The 16532-nt window shown below is 52.9% G+C and overlaps 8 protein-coding genes across 8 annotated transcripts; 5 read left to right on the top strand and 3 right to left on the bottom strand.

Annotated features, from left to right (window-relative positions):
* Positions 1-549: 549 nt before the first annotated feature.
* Positions 550-1486, top strand: NUU61_002999 (uncharacterized protein; the record flags this gene model as incomplete). Its single annotated transcript, XM_056653581.1, has 2 exons — positions 550-714; positions 812-1486. The coding sequence occupies 2 exons, from the start codon at positions 550-552 to the stop codon at positions 1484-1486; spliced, it is 840 nt and encodes a 279-aa protein (XP_056514648.1).
* A 395-nt stretch (positions 1487-1881) lies between these two features.
* Positions 1882-3388, bottom strand: NUU61_002998 (mannose-1-phosphate guanylyltransferase; the record flags this gene model as incomplete). Its single annotated transcript, XM_056653580.1, has 4 exons — positions 1882-1908; positions 1986-3161; positions 3222-3278; positions 3329-3388. 4 exons carry the CDS (start codon positions 3386-3388, stop codon positions 1882-1884), a joined length of 1320 nt encoding a protein of 439 aa, XP_056514647.1.
* A 323-nt stretch (positions 3389-3711) lies between these two features.
* NUU61_002997 (putative dynamin GTPase) lies at positions 3712-6357 on the bottom strand (the record flags this gene model as incomplete). The annotated part of the gene is made up of 4 exons (XM_056653579.1): positions 3712-3920; positions 3979-4120; positions 4177-6272; positions 6330-6357. 4 exons carry the CDS (start codon positions 6355-6357, stop codon positions 3712-3714), a joined length of 2475 nt encoding a protein of 824 aa, XP_056514646.1.
* Positions 6358-7648: 1291 nt separating this feature from the next.
* NUU61_002996 (lysine--tRNA ligase KRS1) lies at positions 7649-9593 on the top strand (the record flags this gene model as incomplete). Its single annotated transcript, XM_056653578.1, has 2 exons — positions 7649-7864; positions 7935-9593. The coding sequence occupies 2 exons, from the start codon at positions 7649-7651 to the stop codon at positions 9591-9593; spliced, it is 1875 nt and encodes a 624-aa protein (XP_056514645.1).
* Positions 9594-10036: 443 nt separating this feature from the next.
* NUU61_002995 (uncharacterized protein) lies at positions 10037-11376 on the top strand (the record flags this gene model as incomplete). The annotated part of the gene is made up of 3 exons (XM_056653577.1): positions 10037-10222; positions 10430-11123; positions 11174-11376. The coding sequence occupies 3 exons, from the start codon at positions 10037-10039 to the stop codon at positions 11374-11376; spliced, it is 1083 nt and encodes a 360-aa protein (XP_056514644.1).
* Positions 11377-11671: 295 nt separating this feature from the next.
* Positions 11672-13235, bottom strand: cox15 (cytochrome c oxidase assembly protein cox15; the record flags this gene model as incomplete). Its single annotated transcript, XM_056653576.1, has 2 exons — positions 11672-12785; positions 12850-13235. 2 exons carry the CDS (start codon positions 13233-13235, stop codon positions 11672-11674), a joined length of 1500 nt encoding a protein of 499 aa, XP_056514643.1.
* A 342-nt stretch (positions 13236-13577) lies between these two features.
* NUU61_002993 (uncharacterized protein) lies at positions 13578-15004 on the top strand (the record flags this gene model as incomplete). The annotated part of the gene is made up of 3 exons (XM_056653575.1): positions 13578-14088; positions 14155-14238; positions 14289-15004. 3 exons carry the CDS (start codon positions 13578-13580, stop codon positions 15002-15004), a joined length of 1311 nt encoding a protein of 436 aa, XP_056514642.1.
* Positions 15005-15393: 389 nt separating this feature from the next.
* On the top strand, positions 15394-16089 carry NUU61_002992 (uncharacterized protein; the record flags this gene model as incomplete). The annotated part of the gene is made up of 1 exon (XM_056653574.1): positions 15394-16089. One exon carries the CDS (start codon positions 15394-15396, stop codon positions 16087-16089), a length of 696 nt encoding a protein of 231 aa, XP_056514641.1.
* Between the last annotated feature and the right edge of the window lie 443 nt (positions 16090-16532).

Here is a 16532-nt window from a genome sequence, read left to right as displayed (position 1 = left end):
GTTAATCTAGTTAAAGAGCTAGCTCGCTGTTGAATACTTGTAGTATCCTGCGATTCCTCAAGCTTCTTGTTGGTTATGTGGAATGCAGAATCAGCGAAGTAGAACATGAGAACGTGGTTGTATAATGCTAGTCAAGCCAAGTAGACGGGCGATACATGCTTAGCAACCATGCGCAGCAACTCGAGAGGAAGATCTGTCAAGGCTTTGGGCTTTTGCGAGTCCATTTTGCGATGGGAATGACACAAGGAAAGAAAACACAAGTCGAGAAAATCCAAAGGTTGTTAGTTGAGTATGCCTGAGGATCGTTCCTGTTCCAGGGTTCCCAGGGTTGAGGGTTTGATGATGCATACAGTGAGATAGAAATAATTATAATAATTTCTGTGATATTTTATAGTATTTTAATATCATCCAAGATGCATAGATCGACACTATCAATGACGCCAAAAATAGCACGTGTCAAGTGGATCTTGTTTACCTGACACACCTGGTTACCGGGGCATGTAGGGGGGCCATCTCTGCGTTGTGTCTTCTTCCACCCATCTCCAGACCATGCCCTCCAAATCCTCTGTCAAGCCATCGGCATACCCGACCACCCCCTTCCATATCATCCGCACAGTTGCGCTGCTGTCGTCGGTGGTGGTCGGGATCATCTTGGCTGTGTTTATCTACCATCTCCGCAAAGATGGATACAAGTTCCCATATTCGTTTCTCGTGGTGAGTTGATTCGAAGCCATATCCGAGCACATCCTTGAATTATTATTTTTTTTGAACCAAAACTAATACTTATTCTCTCCTTGAAAAAAAAAAAAAGCTCCTCATCACCGCCCTCCTCTCCATCTTCAATGCCGTCCTCACAACCGTCATCCACTGCAGCTGCAGCCTCTCCACCCGGCTCTCGATCACCCTGAACACAATCCTAGTACTCCTCTGGGCGATCTCCCTCGGCCTCCTGAGCTGGAGCATGGCCAACACAATCCTGACAACCTGCACGCCCCAGTACTGGGGCAACGCAACAGGCATGAACGTGTGCCGCACGTACAAGGCCCTCTTTTCCTTCACGGTCAGCGGCCTCGCCGCCTACATCGCCCACCTGTGGCTGGACGCCGTGGTGCGCCGCCGCCAGAACCGGCTGGGTACCTACGGGCCCATGGGTAGCGACGAGCCGGGCCTGCTGGCCGGAGACCTGTACGCCGATGTCAAGCTGGCCGACCGCCGCAGCGAGTCTGTATCGGCGCCTGTGCACGCGTACGAGTCCGTTCCGCCCACGGGCTCGGGCGCCTTGCATGTGCCTCCGCACCCGCCGGCCTACACCCAGACGCTTGAGTCGGACCATGCGGGCGAGGCGCAGCAGTACTATGAGGATGCGCCGGCCCGCAGCCAGCGGGGTGCGCCGCGCGTTCGCTTTAGTGCTTATGATCGCCAGGGGTATCATGCCTATCAGGCCCCCGCTGAGCAGACGAGCTATGATCCGGCGATGTATCGCTGATCCTTGGGTATCTTGCTTCGGTTTGCCAGGTTTGCCAGGGTTCGTTCTTCTGTTTGAAGTAAGCGATTTAAATGTTTATCTGATGGGGACTTGGAATTTCGGGATTCATGGTTCAAATTGCATGATCGGACGGCGTTACGGTACTCGCCCTTGGGATCTCGATAGATTACTCGACAGTAGATGAGATGAGGTACGATGTAGGTAGACATGGCAGGCGTGTCACAATTCATTGGGCTTCATTCGAGCGGAATCAAAACAGAAACACACGGGCTGCGCTTAAGAAGCAAATGGCCATCCAAATAGGCAGACATGAAATCATGACGGAGGTTCATATCGACGACCAGATAACGTGGTATTTTTGTGAACAGAGATCAAATCACTCCAACCCCAACTGGTTACATGATAACCTCGTTGGCGACGTCCTAGAGAATCTCAGTAATAAGCACGAAGGCGCAGAAAGTACAAAAAAGAAAGGATAGTAACAATGGAAGACACGTACCCGCTTGAGCTCCTTGAACGGCAGACACACACAGTTTTGCACGCGGACCTCGTCGCCGACACCGCACTCTTTGCCGAGAATCGTGATGCTCTGGACCTTGATGCCGTGCTTGACGATGCTGGTAGAGTGGCTGCCAATGGGAATAGGAGTCCCCTCGACGCGCGCCCAGGCGCCGACGCGGCTGCTCCAGCCAATAATTGAGTGCATGACGCAGGCGTCGTGGCGGATCTCAGCATCCTCCAAGACAATTGAGTCCTTGACACGGGCACCGGCACCAACGACGACACGAGGGCCAATGGAGACGTTGGGGCCGAGTTTAGCGGTGGGGTCGACTTCGGCAGTGGGGTGGATGTAGACCGGGGGCACGATAGTGGCGGAAGGTGGGGTGAGCTCTTCGGGCTGCGTCTGGAACGCCTTCTGGAGGTACAGTGCGTTGGCAGGCACGGCAGACCCGGCGGTCTTGATCTGACGCCAGAAGTCCTTGGTTTCGTGCACGAAGAATCGGTTGCTGTCGGCCAGGTCTGATAAGATGTCCTGCTCCAGCCGGAGGACCTCGGTCTTCTCGGACTCGTCATCGTCTCCTGCGGCGACGAAGGACGACTCGAGGTTATCCGATGATGGGTACGACAAAAGGCGCGGCCGCATGGTGCGGCGCTTGATGGCGCTGCGAATTGCGGGGAAGATGCACTCTGTTGCGAACAGATACACACCACTGTTGATTAGATTGGAGATGTGCGACTCGGGCTTCTCCACGTAGTGCAGCACGCGCTTGGTGTGCGAGTCCGACACAATACATCCGAAGTTGGTAGCCGCATCATTGCCCACCCGTGTACCAAGAATCACTGCTTCGGCGTCCTTCTCCTCGAACAGTCGCAGCATTTCGCCCAGTGGGAACGAGCAGCACACATCTGCATTCAGCACAAAGCACCGCTCCGGCTTGCCCTTGAGGATAGCATCGCGGAAGTGGTACAGCCCACCTGCGGTGCCCAACGCCGTATACTCGCGCAGGTATTGGATGCGGAACTGCGGGAACTCCTTGACTGAGTCCTTGATGAAATCCCGGAACACCGTCTCATCATAATATCCGACCAAAATGACTTCGCGCACATCGGGGACCTTGGCCAGCGCTTTCAGGCAGTGATGGATGATGGGGTGGCCGGCGACTTCGAACAGGGGCTAGTTCCGAAACTGCCGTCAGTGGGACTGGGGTCACTCTCATCAGATCCAATAACCCACCTTCGGCACATCGAGGGACAATGGGCGGAACCGAGTACCTCGCGAGGGGCCTCCGACCTAATTCACCTGTTAGTTCTGGGTGGGCGGTTGAGGGACCGTTGACGCACCAAGATCACGGCCTTGGTGGAGGCCTGCTGTGGATGTTCCCGCACAGGCACCTGAAGCATGGGGAAGGATATTTGAGAGAAGAAAAGGGCGAATTGGATAGAAGTGGAAGACGTGGGCCAGGAACAGCTCCCCCAAATGCCAAGCGGTGGTGGGGTCTCACCTGACATCAACGTTCATCTTGGACGATTCACTCGAACATTTTTTGGTGTCAAATTTTTCTGTCTTTTTCTGCTATTCACTTGCTTGCGCTCCATCGATATTAAAGTCACAACAATCACAACAATCACACCAAAGGTCAGTCAACAGAGACTATCGAATATCTCAACCCACGCTCCACTTCTATCACGATCATCCCCGGATCCCGAGAACATGATGCCATAGTTCAAGCAAAAATGCTGTCCCACTCCCCCACAGACTTGATTGGCACTTGCGTCGAGTCTTCGTGGTCCAAGGTTTCTTCGTCCTCGTCCCTGCACAAAGGATCGAGCCACTCCTGGGCCTTGGTGAGCTTCTCCCGCTCTCGGAGTAGCTCCGCTCGACGGCGCTGTCGGTCCGGGTCTTCTGCCATGAGCTCAAGACATCGGTCCAGAGCTATACTACTGTCAGCACCATAGTATTTGGTCCTTTCACAGTGGATGTATAGACTTACCGTTGGGTCCGAAAATCTGCAATTCATCGTCGATGGCGCGGATCAAATCATCCCGACACTTCGAGAAAAGATTGGTGTGGACGGATTGGCAAATCACGTCCAGAAAACGGGAACTTGCGATTTCATAGTATCCGCGGGAGCTCTGTTCACGCAATTAGCTGATGATAAAGATTCCAGTCCTCTGAGAAAATCACTTACAGCCATCATCTCGAGCTCCTGCAAATACTGATCCGGCCCCAGTTCCGCAGGGGTGATCTTCTTGATTTTCGACGCCCGTGTTTCATCGTCGGGTCCAATCCCACGAAGTTCCAGGTAGCATCCTGCTCGAGCGACTTGACGAGCGCGGAGAAGATTCGCTGATGCTTCGCGCATGGCCTTCTTGTGCTGTTCCTGGGCCATGGTGAATGGCTTGCTGTGCTCAATCGTGTAGATATCTTTGCCGTGACGAAGATGCTCGGCATGGAGCCGGGTCATGTACACGTTAACGATCCGACAAAGTTCTCGGTACAAGCCTGTTTGGCGGTACGAGGTAAAGACCTCGTCCAGGGTCTGGAAAATCATATTCCGCACGGCTTTGTGCGATGCCTCAAGAAAAGTCTTCATGAGATCGTCCCAATGCTTAACACTCATTCCATTGAGTGCTTCGATCGCCCGTGGGTCGATCTGGTTGGGGATCCCCGCACGGTAGGAGTCCTCCTTGATACCTCTTATCTCTTCTAGCGTAAACCGGCGCCCCGGACGGTCCCAATTTTCAAAGATAGGGGTGGAATATCCCAGTTTCTTAGCCACCGTTGGGGGCGGTTTGATATCAGCGGAGTCAGAGTCCACGGGGGCTTTCCGCTTCCGACAGGGCGAAGAGCCAAGCATCACCATGTCGCAGTCCGAGTCAACTTTTTCCGCAAGATAGTCTTTGTCTGATGTCGCGGAAACAACCACTGTGGGGCGGGTGATAGCAAGGGCTTTCTGGAAATCCGAAACAAGATGGTTCCACGACTTCTGCAGAGGATTGCAGAAGGTGTCCATGCCAGATCCTCCATCAACTAAGCCACGGATCCTCTCGCCAAACAGCGATCGCTGTTCGAACAAAATCCTCTGCACATCCTCGTTCGGGGGATCGGGGAGCGTTTTTAGGGCCGAGTCGACACAGCTCGCTCTGTCATCAATCTGGGCGATGATCGATGGCAGACACCCTTGGATTTGCTGCAAAAGAAGGGTCGAGAGGGCAGCCTGCAGTTTCTTCGTTCCAAAGCGACTCTGGTAGTCTGGCAGATAGCGTATCCAGATATCGCTACCAAAGAACTGGTCTTCCTCCAGTCGAGCCTGGAAGTGGTCCACTTCGGGATTGGGGTTATTTCGGACCACATAGTAGCCGTGACCGAGGTTGAACTTTTGCCCTGACAATATTTCAAACCACTGATCGAACGATTCTCCTACCGCCAGTCGGTCGGGCTTTGTCAAAACCCCAAGCGTGCGTTCCTTGGCGCCCTTAATATCTCGCATGATGCGCGCGGCGCTGGAGTTGGTGGCATCGTCGGTCATGGTGAGAGTAAGGAGCACGATGCATTGCTTCTGGGAGACGAAGTCTTTCACCAGGTTCTCCACAAGGCGGACAAGGTAACGCTCGTCGTCGTGTTCAGCTTGACTGATCACGCCGGGCAGGTCGTAGAATGACAGGTTGGGAAAGTTTGGGGCGGAGATGTCCAGGCGCACAAGGTTTGGGGAGAATTTCACCTGGGTAGTTTGAGGCGTGCCTGCGTTTTTACCAGGGACATAGTCCTGGGAGTTTGTGCTCGGGTTGAGGATTGCCAGCTGGGCCCAAGAGATGGCATCCTTAACGTCATTTTTATCCATTAGAGTGATGAAATGTTCGTCTTCTTGATTGCCATGGAGCATCCAAGGGCCCAAGGGCTCTGATCGGCTCGGGATCTTGGTCGCCTTTTTGTCTGGGTTGAAAAAGTAGCGCCGGGACAGGTGCACAACACATTTCCAGGGTTCATCCGGCTTGCTCTCAGATAAGTTGATCTCCATAGGGCAACGAGTACAAGTTCCCGCGTTCCGGGGGACTTTGATCTCGGAAATGCCCTCGATGAGAGAACTTTTGCCGGTGCTCTGGTCACCGACTACACAAATTTTCGGGAGGGTTATTTTGCTGTCCTCGATGCCGAGATGGCTCAAGCCTCGGATCTTCTTCATCAGGTTCTTCATGTCCATGGCGAGGAGGTCCAAGGGCTCCTCGGTGCCAGCAGGGGGTTGAGAAGGCATCGTCATTCCGACGACCAATGAGTCTTCCGATGCTGAAAAGTGACAGTCAGTCAATACGATGGTGCAAGACAAGTAGAAGGACTAAATACCTCGGTAGGTACTCATATTCGACTCCATTTTTGGCACCGCTGGAGACTGGCGAAAATGTGCCATGCCTCACAAAGCTGATGGGGACTTGAGGAATGGAAACAAGTGAGCCTTGAGATCAAGAATAGAAGTTTACATGTTGTGACCAACGGTAGATGAGTCAAGTCAGGTATGGATGAGTTTCACTTACCAAGCGACTTTGAAAGCAAGCTTTTCGGGTATTAGGGGAGAAAAGAGAAGGGTGAGAAGTGATGTAGGAAAGTCGAGTCAACCGTCGAAACGATGAAGAAATACACTGGATGATGAAAGGAGCAAGAGTGATAGAAGGTAGAGGAGATGGAAAAAAGTGACAGTGAACGAAAAAGCTTGTCCTCTGAGACGAGTCTGAGAAGGGGATTTGGGGGATGGGAAGGAGAGGTAGAAGGGAAGAGGGTGAGGAAGAGAGAAGATGTCAAGGAAGAGAAACAAAGTGATAAACTTCAATCTCGAGGGCAGGAAACACAAAAGCACCAAATTTAAAAATGTTTGCTTTCAAGCACAACGCGTCCCCATCAAATCCCATCATGGGTGTACATGGTCATCAACAAGTCTATTCCCGAGTTCTACAATCAGCGCCATAGTATACGAGTATATCCCACCGATCCTATTCGCCATCAAGTATTCCTTGCTTGTGTAAATTTAATAAATTTAAGATCCTCATCATTTTCATATCAGGAGATCAGGAGCTCTGCTGTGCCACTGCTCATGAAAGAGAAAGAAAGAAAGAAAGAAAGAAAGAAAAAGAAAGGAAGGACGGAAACCAGGTTGAGAGGCTGACACCGTTGTTGTATATATATATATATTATATATATTAGTAAATAAAATCATTTGATGGTTAATTGACTATGCAATATCGATACCATTAAAGTCCCCAGTCCTTCCCATAGCAATTCCCATGGTATTTAGGGTCAATAGGGCATACACTCTAGCATTTATAGATAGGTAGACAACCCAAAAAGGGCAAGGCGGGGTAAAAACCCCACCAGTCTGCCCTAAACCCTAAGTCCGAATTGAGATTGGTGGTCCCGACGAAGCTGTACAGCATCGAGGCTTAAAGTAGCAGAAAGTGAATTGAAACACATATATTCAATGTGAATCACCGGCTCTAAGATATCTTTATTCGCTGTAGATGAGTCATAGTGTTGGTCTTTGGAGTGTAGTTGGGCACGGTCCAATCAGAGCCCGAGGGGATGCCCGCCCAAAATTTCAAGCGGCGCTCCCTCTCATCCCACCAAACACTTTGGTTCCCTCGTTGCCTTTTGCGCAGGATAGCACAGTCACTATGGCGGACCCTAACACTGTCCAGGAAGCCGAGGCTTCCATGGCCAACCTTTTGCTTGACGATGTCACCGGCGAGAAGGTGTCCAAGACCGAATTGAAGCGCCGTCAGAAGCAGCGCGAGAAGGACGCCAAGAAGAAGGAGAAGGAGGCTGCCGCACCCCCCAAGACCGAGAAGAAGGCATCGGCCGAGGAGGAGGAGGCGAACCTAACCCCGAACGTGAGTGTGCCCGCTGGTGGGAGATTTCGTATGTAGATGGCGGGGTTACTGATCTGCGTATTTGGTGCAGCAATACTTCGAAATTCGCAGCAAGAGAATCAACAAGCTGCGCGAGACTAAGCAGCCCGATCCCTATCCTCACAAGTTCCAGGTCACCACCGATCTGCGTGAGTTCCTCAAGGAACACGAGGGTCTTCAGAAGGGCGAGCTGAAGCCCGAGATTCCCGTTCGCATTGCTGGCCGCATCTACACCAAGCGGTCATCCGGTGCCAAGTTGAGCTTTTACGATATCCGTGCAGAGGGTGCGAAGGTTCAGGTCATGTGCCAGGCCCAGAACGCGACTGGCAAGCCTTTTGAAGACCAACATGAGCCTCTCCGGAGAGGAGACATTGTCGGTATCGTCGGTTTCCCTGGCCGTACCAGCCCCAAGAACCGGGCCGACGGTGAACTGTCCATCTTCGCCACTGAAGTCGTTCTCCTCGCGCCATGCCTGCATGCCATCCCTTCCGAACACTACGGCTTCCAGGATAAGGAGCAGCGTTTCCGCCAGCGCTACCTCGATTTGATCATGAACGATCGCTCCCGTAACATCTTCCGCACTCGGGCCAAGATCGTCAGCTACGTCCGCAACTACTTTGACAGCCGCGACTTCACTGAGGTCGAGACTCCCATGATGAACGCTATTGCCGGTGGTGCCACGGCCAAACCTTTCGTCACCCACCACAACGAGCTGGACATGAACCTGTTCATGCGTATCGCTCCCGAGCTGTACCTGAAGATGCTGATTGTTGGCGGTCTCGAGCGAGTGTACGAGATGGGCCGTCAGTTCCGTAATGAGGGCATTGACCTCACCCACAACCCCGAGTTTACCACCTGCGAGTTCTACTGGGCCTACGCGGATGTCTTTGATCTGATGAACGTGACCGAAGAGCTTGTTTCGGGTCTGGTGAAGAGTGTGACGGGTGGATACGAAACCACCTTTCACACACAGACTGGCGAGACTTACAATGTGAACTGGAAGGCGCCCTGGAGGCGAGTCGAGATGATCCCTGCCCTCGAAGAGGCGACGGGTGAGAAGTTTCCGCCGGGCGACCAGCTGCACACGCAGGAGACCAATGACTTCCTCAAGCGGATCCTCCAGAAGATGAAGGTGGAGTGCTCGCCCCCCATGACCAATGCACGCATGCTTGACAAGCTGGTTGGCGAGTTCATCGAGGAGACCTGCGTCAACCCGACTTTCATCACCGGCCACCCGCAGATGATGTCGCCGCTGGCCAAGTACCACCGTCAGAACCGCGGTCTCTGTGAGCGCTTCGAGGCGTTCGTCTGCAAGAAGGAGATCGTCAATGCTTACACTGAGTTGAACGACCCCTTCGACCAGCGCCTGCGTTTCGAGGAGCAGGCCCGCCAGAAGGACCAGGGTGACGACGAGGCCCAGATCATCGATGAGAACTTCTGCACGTCGCTCGAGTACGGTCTGCCCCCGACTGGTGGTTGGGGCATGGGCATTGACCGCCTGGTCATGTTCCTGACCGACAACTACAGCATCAAGGAGGTATTGGCCTTCCCCTTCATGAAGGAAGACAAGACCGCTGCCGAGGGCAAGTCGGCTGCCGAGGTTGCTGGTGTTGAGCCCCAACCCGAGGAGGGAATCCGTATGTTATTGATTTCCTGTAACTTTCATAGTCCCGTCTCACTAACGATGAATCTACAGCCCACAAATAAATGAAATGAGCTCTCCATGATCGGGATTGTTGATCTATTCTGGGACGTGTGACGATGGTTCTTGGGGTTTTGCATGCGGCTTCGCTGGTTTCAAGCATCAGACAAAAATCGGTATCTAAAATATCCTAGCCATAAACAAGAGCTTCTAGTTGTCATTTCTTCTCGAAAGATTTTTATTTTAGGTGCTGTAGTTGTTGGATTGGCCCCTATTTGCATGTTTGCTGAACCCGACAGCCCTAACATCACGAAAGCCTCAAGTGGCTGGGAATCGCCGTTGACCCGCTTGCCAACAATGGCATTTGCCGCAGAAAGACACCATCAATCCAAGATGGTCCTTTCACTCAAATCACCCCCTATGAGTCTCATTGTTTTTGACTGACCTTTCCCCATCTTTCCCACCTTCTCACCTCGTCTTCTCCACTGTTCCTAGATTCAAGTTTCGCCATCATGAATAACAACTCAGGTTCCAAGCGTCAGAGCCCCGAGCTTCAGCTTCCTTCCATCCGTGAGTTGGGCTTGTTGGGGGATGTGAGCCGGTCCAACAGGAATGGCACTGGGATGCCAGCCAACTTCAACGACTACCCTCCATATCCAGTCCATGGAGGAAACAGATTCCCCGACCCGAGTCAGAATGTTCGTTTCCAAGGCCCCCTCTCTCTCTTTCTCTCTCTCTTTTCTTGAAGTTTTGCTGCTTTCTTTTCTTTTATACTTGGTGCGAACTGAATTGCATCCAGGCTTTCTGCGAGTCTGGCTTCTTGTCGGACGGAGTACGCATTTCCTTTGTTTTGATAATATTTCCCTCGAGGGCATGGATGCATGGCTGACTGCTGAGTTGGATAGGTTCTTCGGGAACATCGACGCTTGTGGCTAGTTCCTCCTGTCAATGTGCAGGGCCATGGACATGCTATCGAAAGTAAGTCGACGCCCGAGCTACCACGAAGTAAAACCTCCAGTGCCAACGAGAGTCAATTATTCTGTATAGATGTCAGCCCGGCACAGCAGCCTTCGCTTCCATATGCAACCCCCCAGCCCTCCATCCAGCACTGGAGCCCCAACCCCGAGGCGCGAGCTATGCCCCCAACCAGCGAACCCAGGGCTCAGCCCCGAGTCAACCACAGCCCTAATGACAACGGCAACGGTAACGGCAATGGCAATAGAAATCCCCAACTTACCGCCAACACGAACCCCCAGAGAAACGCAAGCGACAAGAAAGCCATGCTGGTGAAATTCACCGACGTCGCCGCCCACACCGCCAAGTGCGACGTATGCGACAACCGCAACAAGAACGGCATGTCCCGCTGCCAGGCATGCGGCTGGCAGTGCTGCCGCAAGTGTCTGATCGAGCGCCACGGCGACCGCTCGCACAAGTCTTTCACAAACATCCATGTCCCCGAGGGTGAAGGCGGTGGCACCACTAACAATCAAGCCAGCCCTAAGCCGTACCCGTCTGCCACTATCACCAGTACCGCCCCTGCTCCTCTCACTCAGTTTGGTATTGGTTCGTTCACCACTGCTGATGCGGCTTCCACTCTGTGTGGGATGGGATTGAGACCCGTAGAGCGACCTGCTCCCGAGGGAGAACAGCGCCCCCTGGCGCACTCCCTGCTGCCCTGACTGCTGAGCTCTCGGACAACATGGATGAGTCTGGTCTTTCGGATGAAACTTTGTCGTGGCCGTTGACTGATGACGAGGACCGCGATGAGGATCTTCTGCTAAGTGAGGAGTTTATTCACGTTCGTCGGAACCCTGGGCGCGCTGCGAGACCTGGGGCTAATATGGCTGAGTGAGCTCGTTTGAACTGTGTGACATGGCGTTGGGTGGAGATGCAATAGCGAGCATATTTCAAGATCTGGAGAACCTGTTTGAATGGGCTTTTATCATAGGCTTTGTGAAATTGAAATTTGTGAATTGAATAGTTCTCTTTTTTTTTTCACTGACGTGTATATTGCTACAATGTAAAGTAGAGATAACCATAATTATACAGAGGGGCTCTGTGGCATCCACGAGCCCGGAGATGAATGGAGATAGAACATACAAGATGAGTTGGGCCACCTTAGTCGTACACAAAATATCAAGTTTTGTTTACAGCCTCTTCACAGCTGAGGCCGTTGAAGATGAAAGCTGCTGCCCACGGGCCTTGGCAGCCATCTGCAGCAGCTTGGCTGTGCGGGACGGATGCCAGACACGACTGCCCAAGACAAGCACCCAGGTAAGGAGGAACAGACTGCCAGCTTGATGGGCGGAGGCAAGTGGGGTCGGTACAAGGTAGAGCAGGGTGGAGATGCCGAGACCGACCTGCATGAAGGCAAATCCAACGACGCCGTGGATGCCCTTCTTAGCAGGAGGCGGTAAGAGGCGCCTTACGGTCGGCGAGCGGCGGGAATATGCCCATAGAGCCATGATCGAGGTGAAGGTGGTCATGGCGAGAATACGGTGGTCCAGTTGAACAAGAGAAGGGTTCTCCAGCATATTGCGCCACCAGAGATCAGAACAGTCTTCGTGGCGAGAGTAGCGCGCATCCCACAACTCCGGGCTTGGGGGTGCCAGCCCATTCCCCATGTACGGGAACTCGTTGTAGATAAGTCCAGCATCCAGACCAGCGACCAAGCCACCCGACATCGCAGTTGTGAAAACCAGGAGAGCAAGGCCGGCGACCGAGCGTCGGAAAATCACCAGCCGCGGGTCACGGAGTGCTTCGAGTTGTTTCAAGCCCGATGCCGCGTCGGCCAAGAGCTTGTGTGACCGCAGAATGGCAAGCCCATTCCACAGCATCGCCACATAGCAGACAAAAGCAGCACCCAAGTGGGCGGTCAACCGGTACTGGCTGACTCGCGGGTGGCTGCCCGGCGCGAAGAGATCGTCCTTCAGGCCCGACTTGACCATCCACCACCCGAGGAATCCTTGGAACCCAATCAGACCCGCGATACCAGCCAGTCGCCATGTCATGGGCGTGGAGACTTTCTTGCGCGCGACGAAGTACACCGCGGGCAACACAAACGACAGTCCGATAAACCGGCCCCAGAGCCGGTGGATCCATTCCATATAGTAGATCGATTTGAACTCGGACAGGGTCATGTGCGGATTCAACAGCTGAAATTCAGGAGAGGAGCGGTACTTGGCAAACTCGGACTCCCAGTCCTCTGCGTTCATGGGCGGCATGGAGCCCGTGACGGGTCGCCATTCGGTGATACTCAGTCTGTTCAAGTTTGGCCTGTCAGTGCCCATGGCTTTCTATGATCATCAGGTGTAATTCAACATACCCTGATTCTGTTAACCTTGTCAAACCACCAAAAACCACAATTCCAAAAACGCTGGCTGCACTCCCCAGAAGGAAGTATGCCACTGCCTTGTCGCTGATTTTCGGGAAGCTCGATTTCGCCTGAGATGCACCATCCTCCACAGCGCTTGCCACATCCGGTGACGAGGCTGACCGCCTGAGGCTAGATGTGAAGAATTGGCGATTTTGGTTGCTCAAGAGACTCGATCTGAACGTGGTGGGCTGGAGGGACGGCTTGGTGCCAAACTGTCGGAAAGATTTGGCGGCGCTGCCCTGGCTCCGGAGGCATTGTCGGCAAGTGAAGAGACTTTTAGATAAACGCGGAGCAAGACTCTGCCATCGAGGCAGAGCACTTCCCAGAGCAGCCATGGCGCATGCAGTGGGAAATGGAGGGAAAAGAAGCGAAGCGGACGAGACTCGGCTTCGGGGATCGCGCGATGCGAAATGCCGATGACCAATCAGCAGCGGTGGATTTGTTGGTCGACAATGAGCAAGTGAGAAACAACAACCTCCATCCTCGTGGTCAAAATCACAGTAGAAGACAGCGTATAGTAGATATCACTTTCAATGGACTATATTTTACGTGGTTGAACATTCGGCGTTGAACCTTTAGAACTGGTTGCTGCCTGAGGCCAAAACATCCTCCCCTGCGATCGCCGCAGCTTCACCTCTTGATCTGCAACCATTTCAACGTTTCGCAGTGCGACAAACATGTCATACGCCGTTGAGTCCAAGAAGCGGAAATTCCACCGCGTCTTGGAGTCAATATCGAAACCACTTGCGGCTGACACAACCTCCAACCAATCCAATACATCACTCGCGACGGCGCAAGATCGCCTCCCCGCGAATCTCTCCATCAAGAAAGTCCGTCTCAGCGGCGACAATTCCGATCTCCCTGCCGTGCGCAACTCCATCTTGAAGATCTCGCGCTCCTCACAGCGACTAGCATCTACATCTTCTAATAAGCGCCCGACTTTTGTTCCATGGGACCGCGAGCGCTTTCTCGAGCGGCTCGAGACCTTTCGCCGCGTGGACCGCTGGACCTCCAAACCAGCCCCGATCAATGAAGTGCAATGGGCCAAGCGAGGGTGGATCTGCACAGATGTCGCACGGGTGGGCTGTGTTAGTGGTTGTGGTGGCTCTGTCGTGGTCAAGTTGCCAGACGAGATCGATGAGCTCGATGGGTATGACGCCGAGAAGGTGCATGAGCGGAAAGAAGTCCGTAAGTCAAGAGTCTTTTCCTCATGACAACAAGAGTTGAACTAAATGCTGAGTGATGGATATACAGGCGAGAAACTTGTCGAGAAGTATGGGAAGCAATTGAGTGAAGGGCATGGCGAGTCCTGCCCGTGGCGGAACAAGGGCTGCGATGGTGTGTCTTGAGATAACCTCAATTTCTTTCCAGTCTAACTCCTTCTCTAGCTACCATTCAACACCTATCGCTGAACAACGGCGACGCGGCCATCTCGGGGCTTCACAAGCGCTATTTGAACTTGGTGAAAATGGCAGACCAGCTACCGGGAAATAACGTCATTCAGCCCCCCGAGGGCCTTGATCTTGAAGAAATTATTAAAATATTGCCCGAAGAATGGTCCAAAACATCCGATCAACCCGCCGAGGCCATCAACACAGAAAACGAACCAGCCGGCAACAACCAAACCACAGAGGCCGCTGAATCACAATCACCCAAGAATCCTCCTATCAACCCCTCAGCATTCACACTGGCCTTCTTCGGCTGGGACACGACATCAGATGGAGCTGCCGGCTTGGTGGGATGCACAGCCTGCTTCCGTCGTCTGGGGCTCTGGATGTACAAGCCAAAGGAGAACGGCGACGTCACTGTCTATACCTCCTTGGATGCTGCCTCTGAGCACATGGAATACTGTCCATGGATTGACAGATGCTCCCAAAGTGGTACAGGCAAGCCAACGGAGAAAGTAGAGGGCTTGCACAGTGGATGGGAACTCGTGGCACAGGCTTTGAAGGTCAAGCACCGCCGACTACTCCGGTCTGTGGCATCGATGGACACCATCCACACTAGAGCGAGTACACCTTGCATGGAAACTGTGCCCGACGAGGAAAACGAGGAAACAAAAAGAAAGCTGACCGGGAGTGGTGGGCTAAAATCCGGCGGATGAGGCAGCTCTTGACCACCAAATCGCCGCGTCGCAAGTCTACAGCACCTCAGTGATTTTGATTACTGGGGATTCTTCTGCTCATGCCTATCTACCTGCATTATCATCTCATAGGGTCGCGTCCAGGGCATCGGATTTGTTAATCGGGCTCGATTTCAGTATTTCCTATTTGCGTAATCATCTGTTGCATTTCTCTCTCACTTTGAGAGCTTCTTGCCGTCTGGACTGGAGCCTTCGGTTGCTTTGTATTTCTGCCTGATATATTCCGCACAAACGTCTTCAATCTGATGCCTTTCTTCCACTCGAGAGACTCATCCTATCGACATTTCACCCTTACTGAACCCACATTTCATTGTCCAGCAACATTCTCTTATTTTCTCCAATTGATAGCCATGACCCCAGACTCCTTCGCCCAAGATCTCGCTCTGGTGATGGAGGCTATTTCCAAAGGGGAGTGGCCCGAATGCCCTTTTCAATGCTGTGCCAGCGGCACCTCGACCGACCGGCAAACAACGGATCGGCACACGATCGAGTGGCTCGCGCTATCCAGAACTCGCCGGGAGGAGATTAGGGTTGCCTCACGGACTATGGCGCAGCGACTGCGTGATCTTCGAGACTATGCACTTCGCGTGCTTACTGTTTCGGATCGTGTTCTCGACATCATGCACGACTACCACCAGTCTCGGCATCGGGCGTTTGACTGCCCGCCCGTTGAGCAGTGGATTGCCTACATCGGAAAGGAACTCTCAGACTACACTGAGAGCCCCTACTTGCACCGGTTTCCTGACGTTCGATCGCCCCATGAACTCCTCGCCTTGTGCCGATGGACTCAGGCTGAGTCCCGCAACCTTCATCTGCGCGTGCAGGCGACTACTGCCACTGTGGTTTGTGCTCTCCACAGTCCGGAGTGGCTGAATGCTGCTTTCAGCGATGAACCCTTTCATCAGATTCACCGAGAGATGGAGAGCCTTGTTCGCTGGGGATGGCACAACTGCCACAGATCCTACGACCGGTTGGTTGAGGATGGAGTTGAGGTCATCGAGGCTCAGGGGGATGGAACGAAATCCTTGAAACGGGTTCTTGGGTGAAATTCACTTTGTCACTTGATTGCATGGATGAGCTAGGGAGCGCGTGAGGAAGACAGGTTGTTTGTATGGTGCGAGTGGCAATGGTGAATATTTCGGGTTTCATTATCATGGAGAAAAAAAACTTATTAATGCCAGCTGGTAATCACAAAAACAATTGATTGATCTCTTCATCTCTTCGTCTCAATCTCTTTGTCCTTTCTTGCTTCTCTCATCTCTTCATAGATCTGGCAGTTGGCATTGGCAGCTGGCTCGGAGACCCACACCGGTGGAGCTCCCCTTCTCCCGACGTTGCTCTCCCTGGAGCCGATCAGTCCCCAGCGACATTCAACATTGCTTTCTTGCTGTTTTGTCCCCGATTGATATCTCCTGTTACTCCGATATTTGGCTCGATCTTTGTTTATGACTTAACACCAATTCATCTTCAAGACACGCTAGACCTCTCG

Source organism: Penicillium alfredii (assembly GCF_028826965.1).
Source record: "Penicillium alfredii strain IBT 34128 chromosome Unknown utg000004l_segment0_segment0, whole genome shotgun sequence".
Lineage (NCBI taxonomy): Eukaryota > Fungi > Ascomycota > Eurotiomycetes > Eurotiales > Aspergillaceae > Penicillium > Penicillium alfredii.
The sequence above is the reverse complement of the archived record's forward strand: the minus strand, read 5'-3'. Positions and strand labels throughout refer to the sequence as shown.